At 40.1% G+C, this 18,060-nt stretch overlaps 1 protein-coding gene across 1 annotated transcript in view; it reads right to left on the reverse strand.

Moving 5' to 3' along the window:
* Positions 1 to 282: 282 nt before the first annotated feature.
* The window catches only part of YBX1 (Y-box binding protein 1), an 18,651-nt gene continuing 873 nt past the window's right edge, over positions 283 to 18,060 (reverse strand). Inside the window, exons 2-8 of the mRNA XM_029228664.1 lie at positions 17,504 to 17,567; positions 8,416 to 8,449; positions 5,793 to 5,882; positions 5,191 to 5,493; positions 5,006 to 5,088; positions 1,433 to 1,698; positions 283 to 665 (exon numbers count right to left, since the gene is read on the reverse strand). Of these exons, the coding sequence (XP_029084497.1) occupies positions 1,464 to 1,698; positions 5,006 to 5,088; positions 5,191 to 5,493; positions 5,793 to 5,882; positions 8,416 to 8,449; positions 17,504 to 17,567 (809 nt within the window). The 3' untranslated portion in view covers positions 283 to 665; positions 1,433 to 1,463. The remainder of the gene's footprint in view (positions 666 to 1,432; positions 1,699 to 5,005; positions 5,089 to 5,190; positions 5,494 to 5,792; positions 5,883 to 8,415; positions 8,450 to 17,503; positions 17,568 to 18,060) is intronic.

Raw genomic sequence — 18,060 nt, forward strand, 5'->3', positions numbered from 1 at the left:
CACCAGACCATGCCCTCTCTCTTCTCCTTTACCACTGCCTCCCAGTAAAAGCAGCTCACAGAAAGGAAAATGGCCATATTACCATTTACCATAGTAAATACTTTCTAATTTTCAGTACGGGCCCACAGGCATGCTACTCAATAAAGGCTTACACAGTTTTAAAAATTTCCTAAATACCAATGAGTACCACCTATCTACAGATAGATTTAAGCCAATAAGGATCCTATAACCAGAAAGTACTTATAAACTAAAATGAAACAAGGCAGAAATATACACAAAGACAATTATTTAAGACCTTTATTAACAGGTGCTTGCAGTTTGTTGACTTTTTTGAAAAAATCAAGCTGTAAACTTTTATTACAAATTAAAAATGAGGTTCTTAAAAATCTCAACTTGACCAGATATGAAACAATTTAAAAACCTTTAAAGGTGTATTGAGAAAAACCAGGCTTTTTTATTTTTTTTAAAAAACACGTTTGTCATTACCAAAAAGAGACGTCTTTAGGTAAAAATAATAAAAACCCCATGCTGCATAGATAATGCAGATACTTCTAGTTATCTGGTCAACAGGCAAAAAGCAAGCACTTAAGGTCTTCAGCTCCAATCTTTTGTTCATTTCTTATTGCTGGAATTTCGTACTCATTTCTTCTTGTTGGATGACTAAACTGTAAAAGAAAAGAAGTTTTAAAATTATCTCGCGCAGTTCACTGCAATTTTCTTTTAGTACACCACACTGCTCCAGATTCAAATAAGCTAAGTAGGGAAGGCATTAACAAATCTCATACTGGCTTATCTTAACACAGCAATTCGTAACAGGGGTGGACCCTGCTGTGTAACAAGAATGGTTACTCCTAGGTTCTGGATGACCTTTTGACACTCAGAAAATAGTATAGAGGGGAAAAAAAGTATCAGTGGCTGAAAATAATAATTCTAGTGCCAAATGCCTCCTAGAATCAAGTAAAAAGGGAATCCCTTGATTTTGGAATTGATGATACAATGCCAAAGTTGTCACTTTTCCCAAAGAGACCAACCATATTGGTCACTATCACCTAGGTTATTAATCCTAGTAGCTATCCCACTTATTTTTGAAAAATGAAAAATAATGCAATGTAATTAACATTACCTGTTATGGTAAGGTTAGCAAGACTTTCCTCTGCTTACTGGTAAAATCATCCAAAAAGGTTGACAAAAGGCTCTCACATTCAAGATACAATGTAAAGCTAGGCCTCCAAGTGTTAGTGAGCCAAAGTATGGCTCTGATACGCCCCATTACCAAAATGGGATATTCAGGTCATGTTATGATTAGTTTGGGTAGAAGATATTGTATGTTTAAGTGGCTTACCTTACCTGATGAACTGGGTTTTTTCCTCTTTCATTAATGGACACCACTCATGACTGCTCAGAGGCCAGAAGGCTATCTATGCTTACTTACCCGGATGATGGTAGAGATGGTAAGCCGGCATTTACTCAGCCCCGCCCTGCTCAGCCTCGGGAGCGGACGAATTCTCAGCTGGTGGATCGGCTGCTTTTGTCTCTTTGCCATCTTGTGGTTTAGGGTTTTCTGGGCGTCTGCGTCGGTAATTGAAGTTGCGGCGGTACCGACGTTGAGGTGGCTGCTGACCTTGGGTCTCATCTCCTTGATTTTCCTTATCTTCTTCATTGCCGTCCTCTCTGGGCTGTCTTTGGCGAGGAGGGCCCCTGGAATGAACATTGTGCAAACTTGCAATGATAAAACCTTCTTTCTTTAACCTAGCCACCAGTATTAACACATCTGGCCTTCCTGTTTATCAAGTGGTCTGCAGGCAATTTAGCAAAATCAAAAGAGCAAATTTGGCTTTTATTTCACAAATTGAGTATGACCTGGGAAAAGGATTTGGAAGTATAAACTGGAAGATGAATGCTTAAAACTGGTTTTAATAGTCTCGTAAGCTTTTACCCATAGTATAATCTATTACAAAGTTAGCCATGGAAGGACTAAAGGTGGTACAACACTATCAACACCTTGATGTCATTTAAAAACATGGGCTTTAAGGTAACCAGGTTTGGGAACAAGTGCTAACTATCCTTTACAGATGAACACTTGCTAAAAATGCAGGAAGTCAAAACCAAAGAAGAAATGCTCTCTTCATATAAATGAAAGTACACAACAACCATTAGTCACTGGGAAAGGCAAATCAAAACCACTTCATACCCACTAGGATAGTCATAATCCAAAGGCTGAAAAATAACCATGTTGGGGAGGATGTGAAGAAACAAACCCTCAATACATTGCTGGTGGGAATATAAAACGGTGTAGCAGCTTTGCAAAACAGCTTGGCAACAAATGTCAAAGCGTTACTATATGACCCAGCCGTTCTACTCCTGGGTCTACAGCCAAAACAGTGTCCATTATGTGATTACTGTATTATTCACAACAAAAAAAGAAACCCAAATGCCCATCAACTGGTTAATGAAGAACAAAATGTGATATTCATACAATAGAACATGACTTGGTCATAAAAAGAAATCAAGTACTGATACATGCAACATGGATGACCCTAAAAATATGTGAATTGAAAGCCAGACACAGAAATGCCCGAAATAGGCAAATCCAGAGACAGGGAAAGCAGATTAGTGGTAGCCAAGGGCTGGGGCAGAGGGGAATGGAGAGTGACTATTAATGAATACAGGACTTTGGGGGTGGCGGACTGGGGGGAGCGTGGCGGTGATGAAAATGTCTGGAATTAGACGGTGGTAATGGCTGCGTGACTTTGTGAATATACTAAATACCAGTCAGTTGCATGCTTTAAATGAACACCAAGATTAATATCATCCTTCTATACCATAAATATTATAGGTCATAATAGCCTCTAATTTCCTATTTAGATCCGTACATTCTATTGTTCACCTCTAATCCCTCCCATCTCCCACCTATCTCTCCCAATCCCACCCCCCACCCCTTCTCCTGAAACTGCTTCCCCACATTTTGTGAACTCATGACCAGTCTTCGGCGAAACTTCCCCTTGAAAAACAGCCTTCAAGTGGTGGCTGTCCCACCCCTATCACTGCGGCTTCTAAAGTGAATTCTAAAACCCCAAGCTTTCAAATCTTATGTTATGCCACATTCCATTTACTACACTTTTCCTGTTGTAATTATCATGACAGTCCCCAATAATATGGGCTTTCAGATTCTTTACTTCCCATCCAATTCTTGTTTGCTACCTAGGTTTTCTCAACTTCAAGCATTCCACTCTCTAATCACCCCTTACTTTCCCGGTTTATTCCAGGTGTCTTGTTCTCGCACTCTATTTCCACTAGGACCTATAATCCAATGATCCCATCACTCATTCTGTCACTTACTCTTCCTTAATCTGTTTCTCCCCTCTTTCTCCAAGTATAAAGTCCACCATTAATCATTATAACCAGTCTCAAACTCAGTCATCTTTGGGTAACAAATCTAACGCTATGCCTAATCTGAGGCTGCTGCTCAAAACGGCTGGAAACGTACTGCCATGCTGGGTGGACCCACTTTAAATTTGTAAACACTGTTATTTGATTTCCCCTATTTCTCTTCTAGAGATAATTTCACATCTTTGTCCCAAACTCCCCAAACCTCTCTCACCCCTCTCTCCTTTTGACTTCACTAACATACCGGGGCCCATATACTCTGGCTTCTTACACATGCAATGCCCATGGTTTCTAGCAAAAGACTAACCCACTATTTGTGGACCAAATCCTATCCTAACTGAAGACAGTTCTAGCAGTTACTTCCCTGACAACTGTCCTCTTTTACTACGTTTTCCAGCCTACAAATATGCTCTTATTTCTCAAACAAAAAAATCCTTTCTTGATGACACATTTCCCTTTATTGCCACCTCACCTGTCTCCTTCTCAGCAAAACTCCTGCTATATTGGTCTCAGATTTCTTACAATTTGCTCTTGGATCTACATCAATCAGAATTTCACCCCATGGATTATAAGTAGCATGTGTCATTTACTACTCATTTGAACAAAAAATTCCTGGCTAAATAGTTTGGAAAGCCCTGCGTTCCTTGATACTTTAAGGCAAATCAATCTATCTACCTTATCTATCTATCTCACCATAGCAATTATCTGACACTGTAATACTAGTCTATTCATTCAAATGAGACCATTTAGTCTAACTTAAACCAAAAGGCAAACAGTAAAACAGAAGCACTTGACAACAAAAATTCATGCTATTTTTAAGAACACCAATGAAACTAGGTAGAAAGTTTAAGCAGCTCTACAATGTAAGAAAAAGTAGACCAAGGATTCTGCTCTTGGAATTTACATGGACAGACTGCCATGAAAGCCTATTTTAGACCATTTATCATTATCACAGATAAACATTACCACTATTTTAAAACATATTGTGATTATTTGTAGTATTTCAACAAGGTAACTATGTCTAGGTTGAAAATAGTATACTACCTGTTAGTCTTAGGGATCACATCTGGAGACTCAATGCTCTAAGACCCTTAAAAGAAATAACTGCTACAACAGTCAATCCTAACATCGTGGGACTGGGAACACTGCCTCAGTGTGCTACATATATGTATAAACGTGTCTGGCTCATGGAGCTCTTCCCTAATTACTCTATACTCTAATAATTAAATACCCTCTGTTAAAAAGATATGCTTACCTTTTACCTTTCTCCCTCCCAATGAACCAGGTTTTAAAGTTATAATACAATGCAGTTTAAACTACTATTTTCTTACCTGTTAAAGGACAGAACATGTGAAATTCCATACCCTCATTAGAGAAAAACAACAACAAAACCAACTGCATAAAGTAGACCACATCTATAAAGGTGTTTTTAACCAGTGCCAGCAAAGATGCAAAGAACACATTCTCAAAGATAACTGACTTCAGGTTCATCTCTTAGGTATCTGATGAAAGAAAATGTGAAGTGTTAACAGATAAACGACTGAAAAAGCCTGCAGAAGAAGCATGATGCTGCTGAGTCCTAATACATGCTTGAGAAATTTTAAAATACAAACCATACCTGCGGAATCGTGGTCTATAACCCCGATACATATTCTGTCTCACTGGTCTACCTTGTTCTCCTGCACCTTGGTTGTCAGCACCCTGAAAAGGCAATGGAAATCAAGCCAATATGGACCAGTAAAAACCCAACCAGACAGAAGTCTGAATACCACGGCAGTTAAAAATAAATAAAATCACATTTACCTCCATCACTTCTCCCTGCACAGGAGGGTTGGAATACTGTGGTCGACGCCCATAGGGTCTCCGCATGTAGTAAGGTGGGAACCTTCGCCTGCGGTAGGGCCGGCGCTGTTGGGCCTGGCCTTCAGGAGCACTCTCCGATCCCTCATTCTTTTCCCCACTCTCACTATTCTGGTAATTCTGCTGGTAGTTGCGTGGAGGACCCCTGCGACGTGGATAGCGTCTATAATGGTTACGGTCTGCTGCATATTTACTGCCTTGTACTGGAACTCCACCAGGGCCTGTAACATTTGCTGCCTCCGCACCCTACAAAAGCCATCATATATTGATAGTGACAATGGAATTAAGTACACTTAACAAAACTTACACAAAGCAAATAAAAAAGGGTCTCTGTGGCCAGGGGTGCATAGAAATGATTAAATATTAGTTCCTCACTGTTCTGAAGAGATAGCCCTCTAACTGCAGCCAGCACATTAGGATTGATGCACCTGTGTTCAAGTGGTCACCTGACCCATCCATCCACATTAGAGCCACCATCCTAATGGATGAGATCTCCAAAATATTTCCATACTGAAGTCAAACCTTTACACAAAAAGCATCCTCACCTTTTCTCCTTCAACAACATCAAACTCCACAGTCTCTCCATCTCCTACACTGCGAAGGTACTTCCTGGGGTTATTCTTCTTTATGGCAGTCTAGTAATATCACATTCCAAAAATAGATTAACAGGGGAGAATAATGTGCTTTTTCATTTAAAATGTACCAGAGTCAACAATATTTTAGCTTGGATATACGCTTAAAATTAGCTTTAAATAAGACCAAACCATCAATAAATTTAGGAAAACAGGGACCAATGCTACCCCCAACCTCAACCAAAATACTCCAATCTTACAAGGCCCCAGCATTTTACCACTATTTTCCAAACTAAAACAAGTAATTTAACACTCAAGACAGACACTATATAGATATATATTTTAAAACGCTTTTTGCAAAAGCATTATATGTAGCTTTGAACAAAATGAGGATATCCATCTATCCCCAAAGACTGCACTTAATAGTAGAAGCTAGCCCCACACAGGGCCAGTTTAGATGACAGGCGAGTTTAGTTTTGCATGCTTCAAAGTTGACCAAACCAACTTTGTCCCTGTGTTACCATATCAAACTCAATTACAAATGTCAACCAAAATCCCTTCCAACCTGACTGTGGTAATACTTCGATGGAAATGCAATTCACGTGAATTAACTATGCCACTTTTAATATTCCGACTGCCTGGGACAGTTGGTTATTACCTCCCCAGAATACATTAAATCTCACATTGTTACTTGTTCTCCAGACTTCTACGACAAAGTTAAAGGGGAAGAATAATATCTCACGTTTGTAGTACTTCCATAAAGTTCTTCCACACATTACCCACTCAATCTCATTATGACAGATGATGTGAGGCATTATTATTCCTCTTTTAAGGTAATAAACAGGCTTTAAAAAGTTAGGTGACTTGCCCAAGGTCACACAGATAATAAGTGGCAGAGTATGGACTTTTCTAAATCCAGGTCTTGGGACTCCAAATCCCATGTTCATTCTACTACATCACAGCGGTATCCATTACAGGATCACTCATGCATTTCCATTCCAGAGGAGGCAGGACAACCAACAAATCTGAAGCCAATTAAGCTAAGTTGCCCAGAACTGCAGTCTCCTTGATACACCACCAAGACCTGAGCAGCCAAAGTCCTAAGAAACAACTAAATGTTGAAACCACCTCCAAAATAAAGAGGAAAGCATATTGGTGACACCTTGTGGGTTGGTACAAGCGGGTGATATGCATTCAGCCAAATAATTAATTTCATCTGTCATCTAAACTGTCACAAAGTTTTCATACCTTTCATATAACTCAATTATCTGCAGTCATAGGGGATAGCACAAGTATGGGTAATTAAAATCCCAAACTCTTATTTTGGTCAGCATTTTCAACGCCCTCCCCAATCTTCCCAAACCCTTTACTGTTGCTGACAGGCAGCAAGACTGGCAAGCTTGCTGTCTCTTGTACCTAATTCTGCAAATTCCTTTGAACATGCAAAAGGGAAGTAAGGAACAGATTAAGTGTTGGTATTCAATTTTATAAAATAAACATTTGTCTTAATATAACACTTTGCCTGAGCAGTCCTATATTTGTTTAGAATTTAAAAGTTTCCATGCTTATATGTTTGACCCAGTGATTACTGGACAGGGCTTCTGATGTATCTAGAAATTGATCTGGCTTCCCCCTTGATTGCCACTGAGTGCTGTACAGGGCACTTCAGAGAGCTACAAAACACCAACCTAGGACAGCCCTTCCTATGAAGTATGCTGCCAGCCAAGCTCATATCTCCCTGAATAAAGGCATGTGTAGACTGACTTTGTCTTTTGATGTCTACATTACAGTACAGTGGTTAAAAAGTTCTTAGAGTGATTTTCAATACAAGTTGACAATATTTCAACAGTCTTAGTAAAAAAAACAAAAACTGCAGAGTACATAAAAGTACACATTTATAAACATTTTTCCTACCCACTGCATTCCTATGAGGATAATTAAGTCCAGTGGGGCCTATGATATACTTAAGGTTGAAATATTAGTGTTCATTTGGCAGTGGCTTACTTTAACAATAAACTCCTTAATGTTTAAGCATTTTCCAAAATATTTTCCTTAAATGGTACTTGTGGGGGAAGTTTAGCATGTAGCACCTATCCTGTTATAACAGAAGGACCTATGCTACGTTTGCCAGTTTTTCAACATTCATTTCAAATTAATGTATTTTGCAACTTTGGCCGATTTCTCCCAGGATTACTGTTATTTGTCCTTACCATAGAGGTAATTCTAACAGCATCTTGTCAAAGTTTCTGTGTATCTATAGCAATGGTATTAGTTCAAGTTTAGATTAATGGAGGTTTTCAGTTCATCTGAAATTAGGTTTCAAAATTTAGTGTAACAAGTAGAGCAGATTCAACATTTTAAAAAGCTATAGCCATTAACAAAATACCAATGTGAAACACCTATTTTAATTAAGTAAACTGCCAACATAATGTTTCAATGTACACATTTAAGCTGTACTACCCCTCTTCCTGTGGGAACTAAATTGTTTGGTGACTGGACTTAACCTTTTTGCAAGGAACAGTTGTTGACAAGCTATCCACCCTTTTCCTCCCACAAGCCTTGAGCCAGAAGGGTAAATACCCACACGAGCACTCACCTGGTGTACAAATACATCTTCCTTGGTGTCATTCCTACAAGACAGAACCAAGTTGAACAAGTTATAAAATTGAACACTACATTTCATGTTGCCAAAGATTAAGAATACACTTGGTCCTTTCTGCACTCCCCTCCCCTTTTTAGAGACTTTCTCGGCTGCCAACCAGCCATTAGGAAATTAAGAAACAAAACAAAAACACAACCAGTAAGCCACAACGGTTTTGCTAATAACTCTCACCATCTACCTTAGAAGGATTAAAGACTAATGAAGTGTGACCTACTAAGCTATTAAGAGGATAGAAGTGACTAGCAACATACATTCTGTCACTCCTCATCCTACTGAACAGCGTTCCTGCACAACCCACTCCTACCTCTAAGAGCACGGTTACTAACTTAAGTAGGAGAGATCATGAACACATTCTCTTCCATTAATTACTAGCTTCCTACTTTCTCACTTCATCCTCAATCATTTCCTTTTTACCATTTCCAATTCCCAACTTTCCTTGAGGATCATAAAGATGACCACAGAATGTACAATACCAGGAATGAGCCCTAAATGTAAACTATGGACTTTGAATGATAATGATGTGTCCGTGTAGATTTATCGATTGTAACTAATGTATCCCTTTGGTACAGTATAGTGGGGGAAGTCATGGGTGCAATGTGTAGGCCTGGGGTATATGGGAACTATGTATTTTCTGCTCAACTTAGCCATGAACCTAAACTGCTCTTAAAAATAAAGTACTGATTAAAATAGAGGGACAAGATCACAATGAAGTACAAATATGAACACCACCAATACTGACATCATTCACACGGAAAGCATTGTTTATGCTGGAGAACTAAGGAGGTGAAGATGAATGAAATTTTTTACTAGCACACACAACCCCCTTTTTCACTTCATATGACACCAATCTTTAGTCTGTTCCTAAACAAATATGGTTGAAATATTTGCTTCAGGACTTTACAAGTAGCTATTAAAGGAGGCAACATTTGCCCTAAGTCTTAAAGGAGTTTACTGGAAAATGAGAAAGATGTTCCAGGTGGAGAGGTCACGGACATGGGTAAAACCAACAATGAGCAAATTAAGTGCAAATTGGGTTCAACCTAGAATATGGCTAGGGCTGTGGCTGTGTGGAAGGGTGAATATGGGCTAAATCATCATGTAGGTAGAGAAGCCAGTAAACACTTTTATGTAGTGGACATATAAATTATTAGATAAATTAGAACACGATAAATTATTAGGTGTTAAAAAATGGTTGCTATTATGGAAAGTTTGAAGCCAAGAGGAGACCTGTTAGTTATAAAAGCTACACCAGAAGTCCAGACTAGGACTGATGGAGGCCTGGACTAAGGGGCTGTGTATGAGGGAGTAGACTTGAGATATCGTTCTTGAATTAATATGGGAAAAACTCTGTGGATGAATGGAGGCTAGAAGTCAGGGGGCAGTGGTGAATGATCTGAATTTTTAGCTTAGAGACTGGAGATCACGGTGATGATACTATGAACGAAAAGAAGCAATGGAGGAGCAACAACATTTCTAGACCTTTATTGATTTACCCTACCCTATTGTCAGTAGGTCAGAGTTGAGAAAGGACTCAATAGTAGTTCTAGTGTTTAATGACAAAAGGAACAAAGGTTACAATGAACTAGCCTGACTGGTTTACTGACTATTGGCTCCTTGCGGATCCATGGAGCAATGTATGCACCAAAGAATCCATATAGCTTGGATTATCATAACATGAGGACATTCAATTTATGGAAACAGGATCGATCACACACACACTCACACGGGGGGGGGGAGGGGGGGGGGGGGAGGGAGAGAGAGAGAGAGAGAGAGAGAGAGAGAGAGAGAGAGAGAGAACGAGAGAGAGAACGAGAGAGAGAGAACGAGAGCGCTACACAACTGAATTTCAAGCTCTACACAACTGAATTTCAAGCTCTAAGGCTGTTCCAAAGACGGGGTACTACTTCCATTAAAGGGAGTGAAGGGTATAAGACTTGCCAGATGACTAGGTAAAGGATATTTGGTCCTGGACTTTCATGTGTAAATTAACTGAGTTTTGAATATAGTATTTTACAGTTTCAATATGCATTATAATTTCCTAAAAGATGCAGCTTTCAAGAGAGGGATTTTTCATTACTGACAATAATGTTACCCATGTATCTGGGTAGCCAATACAACATTTTTTCTAATGTAGTTGCAAATAGACATTTACAGATGGAAAATATTATACACCACAATAAAAAGAAGTAAAAGCAGTTATCTACGAATTTTACTTCAGGGTTGTAAAAGGAGTACTAAAAAAATTCACCAAAACTACTTTTCCAGTCAGGACAATCTTAAAGATAGTACAAGACAAGTAGTACACACAAGATAAATCATCTCTTGGAAAACAGATTAGGGAGAGGTTTTCTGGGTACAGAGTTATGTGGAAACCAATATATGTTCACTAATGATGTCATGCCAGACAAGGTGATATTCATTTATTCTGTTGTCACTAAACCAGTCTATAAGAGAATATATCATGGTCAAAAGATATATAGATTTTAGGGGATTTCCCTGGTGGAGCAGTGGTTAAGAATCCGCCTGCCAATGCAGGGGACATGGGTTCGAGCCCTGGTCTGGGAAGATCCCACATGCTGCGGAGTAACTAAGCCCATGCACCACAACTATTGAGCCTGAGCTCTAGAGCCTGCGAGCCACAGCGACTGAAGCCCGCAAGCCTAGAGCCCATACTCTGCAACAAGAGAAGCCACTGCAATGAGAAGCCCATGCACCGCAACAAAAAGTAGCCCCCGCTTGCCACAACTAGAGAAAGTCTGTGCGCAGCAATGAAGAACCAATGCAGCCAAAAAAAAAGTACGTAGATTTTAGGGAAAAACTTGACAGATCAAAAAATGTAGTTTTAGCCAAGCCATTATACTACAGTATGGATGCAATACATCAATCTAGTTGCAACTTGTTAAAGGACTACCAAGAAGTTCAAGGCACTACCAATAGGAAACCTGATTTTTACTCCTCATTCTACTATTAACAGCTGTGTAGCCTTGGAAAGCTGCCCCCTCCTAACTGGATCTTTTTCTTCACCCACAAAAGGGGAAAAGCTTAGATACCTAACAGCTTACACTGCAGAGGGTTTACGTTCCAGATACTGTGCCAAGCGCTTTAACTCTTTAGATCATACCAATCCCAAGGTAGGTGTTTTTATATTAACCCCCCGTTCTACAAATTAGGAAAATGAAGTATGCGGTCATCTGCTTAGAGTGGTAGAATTTGATTCCACAGGCCCTGGGCTTTATCATGTTGAAAACTCAAAAAGGATCAGTTTGGAAATCTTTACATATTTCAGCTGTAGAAGCAGATAACAGCATATGGTTTCTCCAATTTTGGGAGAGAACAACAATGAATAACAAGCATCCCTACATCCTTACCTGTAGTACACAAAGTTATTCGTATAATTAGACCAGGGTTCTGCTGCATATTGCCCCCTCACTTCCCTCAACACTTAAAAAATGTAAAAACCATTCTTTGCTCACCAGCCAGAAAAAAACAGTTCTGAGAGGGTTTCTTGACTCCTGATCTACAGTAATACTGGAAAAAAGGCATGTCATGGCTACTAGAGATCTTACTGAAGAGGGAAAAGCAGCAATTAAAGATGACCAAAATGGCTCATCAAGAAGCATGTTTTAACCTTTAGCTATTTATTAATGCAATGAGGAGAGAATGGAGGCATCACCAGCACTGCCTCTTACCTCCTGAGAACCAAGAGGCATACCTCTGCCTTTACCATACTTTACCGAGGGTGGAAGGTTAGACACAAGCCAAAGTATGAGCTCCAACCCCATGGAGCCAAGTCACTGAAAACAGAGGCTGCCATTCTTCTGTCTAGCACGCAGCCTACTACAGGAACATGGTAGGTGCTCAATTTTAAAGTATCTGCTGAGTGTCTACTATTCATTAACATTAGCCAGCTCTAATCTACCAGAAGCCACTGGGCTGATGATGAAAGGATAGCAAGCCCAAAGGCCTCATTCAATTCTTTAATACTGTTGGGTATTTACTTGTGCTAGTTAGCTATCTGGGCATTGTGCTAAACACAAGAAATAAAAATAAGATGTGGCCTATCCTCAAGGATTTCTATCTAGAAGGCCACCACTATTCAATCTAAGGCAGCAGCTGAATTACCAAATGTGGTTTTCTACATGTTATAGTATGTTAAGTCATACTAATCAGAGAGGAAGGAGGAGAGAGGGGCAAGGTGGGATATAGAACACAATGGTTAAGAGCTCCTAACCAGAACCACTGGAGCCAAGGTTGGAATCCTGGCTATCCCCATTACTAACTACATAATCTTGGGCAAAGTGCCTTATTTGTAAAGCCAAATATCTAAGTTTGTTTTCTAGTAGCCATAATAAAAAGTAAAGACAAGTAAAACTAATTTGATCATTTCAACATACATGGTCAACATAAAACACTGAAGTATCTTACATTCAGTTTCTCAGATGCTTAATAGCCACATGTACCTACTACTGTATTGGACAGCATAGACTTACAGTATTCCAACAGTGTCATTCCATGTATCACACACCAGTCCTCCCATTCTCCTGCAGTCAAGTGTACTCTTTTTGCTGTATTCTTCTACTCCGCCTCTTCGTATTAATAGATCATTATTTACTACTGAAAAAATTTTTAATGAAAACATACTTTTCTCACCTATCTAGAAATATAACATTGTTCTTATTCAGCAAATAACACAGCAGTGACTTCAAGGAAAAAGAAATCACACAGATAGCAAGAGACTTTAGAAAAAAAGGGGATACCATTTTAAGTTGAGAATGCCAAAGAAAAAGAAATCCTGCAGGGATCTAAAGAAAATGGAAGTCTCTTCAAAGTTCCTAATGTAGGACAATGAAGGTATGTCTTTTTATGCCTCCACCCCCTTCCAGCCCGCCCCATCCCTCCCTTAGCACACCACCAAATCTTCAAGCCTTCCCTAGTGCCACAACATTTACTCATTTAGCTTACAGGCTACCTATGATTTCTTGGTTCTTACTGTGCGATCAAGTTATGATCGGTTTGACTTTAACAGCCCAAGAGACTTGGCAATCATCTTTCCACAGGTCTATAAAGTTAAAATTAACAGGGTTTGTAGGGTCACAGACTGTTGTATATTTTTCTCTTTTTTAACAACACTTATAAAAAGGCAAAACCTGTTCTTGGTTCACAGACCATATAAAACCAGAATGAGTTTAAAGATAAAGATCTAATACTCTCTTTTAATTCCTTAATTGCCTCCCAATATTAGGTATTAAGCAAGTCCTTTACTTCCTAAAGACAATCTGCACGCTGAACTAGAACTATATTATAGCAATCCCTAACTATATGAAACAGGCAGTGAAAAGCAGAAAGCTTTTCAAATCTGGGGAACTAGTAGCATACAGCTCTAGTGACAAGCTAGAGATCATTTAAGAAGAACCTTTCAATGGCAAAGAATAACTTCTGCCCCCATTATCTGTAGAAAATGTAGACCATGTAGAAACAACCAAACTGAAGACGACTAGGGTCTATTTTCATAGACAGCAATAACAGGAGTTAGCGCACACAAACTCCATTGTCAGAAAACAGAGTTCAAATCCTAGCTCTGCCACTTAGCAGCTACACTTCTGGGGCAAGTTTACTCAACCTCTCTGTGTTTCAGGATAGTACCTATTACCTGAAAGGTTGGATTAAATCCATTAGCTGATTTTAACCATTTACTATAGTTCCTAGCATAAATACTTGATAAACATTTGCTACTCTTATCACCACCATAATGAAGGATCAGTTATATACACGTGGAATCCCCAATAGGTAGGGCCCCCGCAAAGGGAGACTAAACCTGACAGCCATGACTAAGTATTTTTTCTAAGGAGGGACAGCTAAGCCCTTCCCTGTCTTGGTTTATTAAATATCATCCTAGACCATGGGTAAAAAGTAATACACAGAAATGCATATAGGAAGGGAAGTCAAACAACAGGAGAGAACTAAGCCTGACAGACTGTCGTAAAAAGAGAATGCATGCCTCATTTACAGGCCGTAATACTCATGACCAGCTGATTTTCATTTCCATGGAACTAAACACCCCAAAGCTAAAATACAGCTCTTAAAAAAAGAAGATACTCTGATCAGGTAGGCCACCAGTTTGTGATCTCTTCTCTGTTTGATTCTTTTTGCTCCAAATACCTTGCCCAACCCTTACAATTCAGCTTTTTAAGTACTCTGGGTAACAGAAAAGTATTCCTATTCTGGTCACTATAAAAAGATGCATGTCCGATTGAAAAATAAATTGTTACTGATTCATGCCAATCTTTCATAAGTTTGGTGAGCATAGATTAATCCTCAACACCTGGAAGCAAAAGAGAACATCAAGTTTCTAGATTTAAAAGCAGAGAATCAAACCCTGAAACCACTGACCCCGTGGCATCCTTCTAATGCCATCTTCAATAGTCTTGAGTGAAGTTTATCATAAAATGAAAAGTAATTTTGGGGGGTTAATAAACGCCTCCAGTCACATAATCCAATTATCTTTTGCAGACGCAGCACACAAAGGAATAACAATGAATTCCTAGACTACATAGCCTAACAAAATAAAACCAACATTTTTGCTGTGTTAAAATCTTTATACTCTTATTTAGCACCTTTTGTACAACGAAACCCTTTAAAAAATAATTCTAACAAGGCTATAACAATTATCGCAGGCAATAACACAGACTGAAATACATGTTTACAATAAAAGTACATTTCTTTAAAGGAAAATTTTACATTAAAAATGTATCTTAATTATAAACACTTTAACAACCCACAATATAAAATTCATAGAATTCTGAGGTTAAAATTAGAGCTACACCAATCATCCCCAACACTACATCCTCTCCTTTATACAGAAACAGTATACATGTGTGAGACACACACTTTCTCTCTCAGGAGAGCCAAGTGCCTCCAGCCCCGAACCACCTGCTAGCTTCCAGAACTACAGTTCTTTAAGACATACATTTTCCCTTAAGTAAGGTAAACCTCTCCTGAACTTACCTGCTGTTAGGTTTTACAGTGTCTTGTGCAAGTCTCTGAATCATTCATTGAAACGACCAGTCTTAGAAATGTAAAGCACATCTGAACCAGTTAGTGTGACAAAATACTTGCAGTTAAGACAGTCCGAACAAAGCATCATCAAACGCCAACTCACATTTAACTTGCCCTGTGTGATAGCCAAATGAGTTGACTGCAAGTCAGAACAGAGAGATTCAAGGAATGGTACCTCACAGAATAAAAATTTAGAGTATATGAAAAACTACTTTTATCTTGGATTATCAATTGTTCACTTGAAAAATATCATAACCTAAGTCCATTTAACAAATGCAGCAAAACAAAAAACATATTTCTAAAGCACAAACTACTTAAAAGCCTGCAAATTACAGTCCCTCTTAATGTGCACACCAGTGATATCCTATCACATTGGGTCAAAGGTCAAAAGCAGTGTTTCTCAAGGTAAGGCCCACAAGCCATAATCACCTGGAATTCTCCTTAAAAATGTGCCCCAGACCCAATGAATCCAAGCTGGGAAGGAAGATTTCAGGAATGTGCATTTTTACCCTTCCAAGGTAAGCACACTTAAATTTGAAAACCACTGGTTTAAGCGTGAGGCCAATAAGGAGACTCAGAGTAAGACTGAAATACTAATGGAAATGCTAACAAATTCAGAGATCACCTAAAAAGTGATCAAATACTGGCATCAAATCATTCCCTTCCTTCCTTCCTCACTAGCAGACCATTATCAAAAAACTGATGAAAAAAATGTGGCCTTGGCCTGTCCCAAAGGCAGTCTGGAAAATTCCTAAAGATTTTGGAAGAGACAAAATGTTTCCCCACAACTGCAAACGTGGAAAACAGACCCATCAAATGCTTACAATCTCTTTTGCTCTGAACGCTTCCACAATACCTTATGGTTGAGTAACTAACAGTTTTTCACCAGCCAGTTGTGTCTAAGCTTAATCTTGACCATTTGGCTTCCTTCAGTAGTGCCCATTTCAGAAACATCTGGTGTTACTTCTTATTCTTAAGTTCTTTCAAACGTCTAGTGTAAGTAAGGATGTAAGACAGAAAATGCTGAGATGACTGTATCATACCTGTAAGGCCAATATTGCTGTTAGCGTGCACAGTGCTCTACACCCCTGTAACTGCACTACTTGCCTTGGCAGCCATCTTGGATATGAAGCCTGGCTGATAAGGAGACCATGAAGAGCACTGTGAGTAAACTGCCCTTGTTACCATCACTATAGCTACAAACAACTCTAAGGATTAATCCTAAAGATGCAGTTTGTAGCTTTGCCTTCAAATACGAAAAATAATGTTACCGCGTACTAAGACCGCTCTAATAAGCTACAACCAAAGCTTTAGCAAGTACGATTTGGGGGAAAAGAAGTACGAGAAATAAAAATTGAGGAAAGGAAACGGGCCATTCATTTTCTTCCAAATGTTACAGTATGAGCAAATAAAAACAACTGTTGTCAAAACAGCCCTAACGTGAAATTTATCAGAGGCATTGTAAAACAGCATATAGTGGGACACTAAACAAAGGAATTATAACCTTAGTCAAAACGACATACTTGCATTATCAAATCACGTTGCCTCTGGAGGTTAACAAGTTGTAAATAACCTACATAATTAGTGGCTCACATTTTCAAATACCAATTTCAGTAACGTATTAAAGCATGACGAAGATAAAAATGTAGTGGGCCTGAGCCTAACGGAATTATACCAGATCTTAGCTTTCTCAGTTTGCCGTAACTGGTAAGAGATGGCTCACTCCGCTTGCCTTTTAAATCGCTTTGTACCTTTCAAGTTAGCTTTAGATTAACATTTAGCTGCAAAACAAAGACAATCTCTAGATCCACTAATCCTTTCAAGTCACCAAGGAAAACAAAATCCCACTAACAATACACCAGAGGTGGCAACCTACACAAGCTCCAACAGTCCTAAGTCCGCAAAGCCTACAGATGGGGCAGAGCATGCAAGAGACAGCACGAGGATTCAGCGGCGGTCATCTCACCTGTTGATGAAACCATATCCGTTTCTTACATTGAACCATTTTACTGTTCCCAAAACCTTCGTTGCTGGAGAAAAAAAAAAAAAACCCACAATTACCAGACATCCTTTTTTTTTTTAAACCGCCACGCATCAGCATCCGGTGGCTCCCGCGTTCCCCGGCGGCGGCCAGCGGCCACCTGACAGCCTTTCTCTCCGGGGCCCGCCGGCCAGCCGCGCGGTCCACGTGGGTGAGCCCACAGCTACGGAGGCCCGGGGCGCGGGCCCGAGCTGGGTGTGCGCGGGGACCGCGGGCGGCGGGCGCTGCGGCGAGCACGTGAGAAAAGGGAAGCCGCCCAGCCCACTCCGGCCTGCGTAGGCGGCGCGCCGCGCCCTCCGAGTACACGCGGAAAGGAGCGGGTGGGGGACGCAACAACGGCGTGCGGGCCCGAGCACACGCGGCCGGCGGGCGGGCAGGCGCCGAGGGGAGGGACCCCGCCGCACACGCGGTCGGCGGCGCGCGGCCGCCCAGTGGGAGGGGCGCGCGGCCGCGCGGGGTCTGCAGGGGGCGCGGGAGGCGGC

The sequence above is a fragment of the Monodon monoceros genome, unplaced genomic scaffold (genome assembly GCF_005190385.1).
Source record: "Monodon monoceros isolate NGI ecotype Baffin Bay Population unplaced genomic scaffold, NGI_Narwhal_1 Super_Scaffold_18, whole genome shotgun sequence".
NCBI classification, from domain to species: Eukaryota; Metazoa; Chordata; class Mammalia; order Artiodactyla; family Monodontidae; genus Monodon; species Monodon monoceros.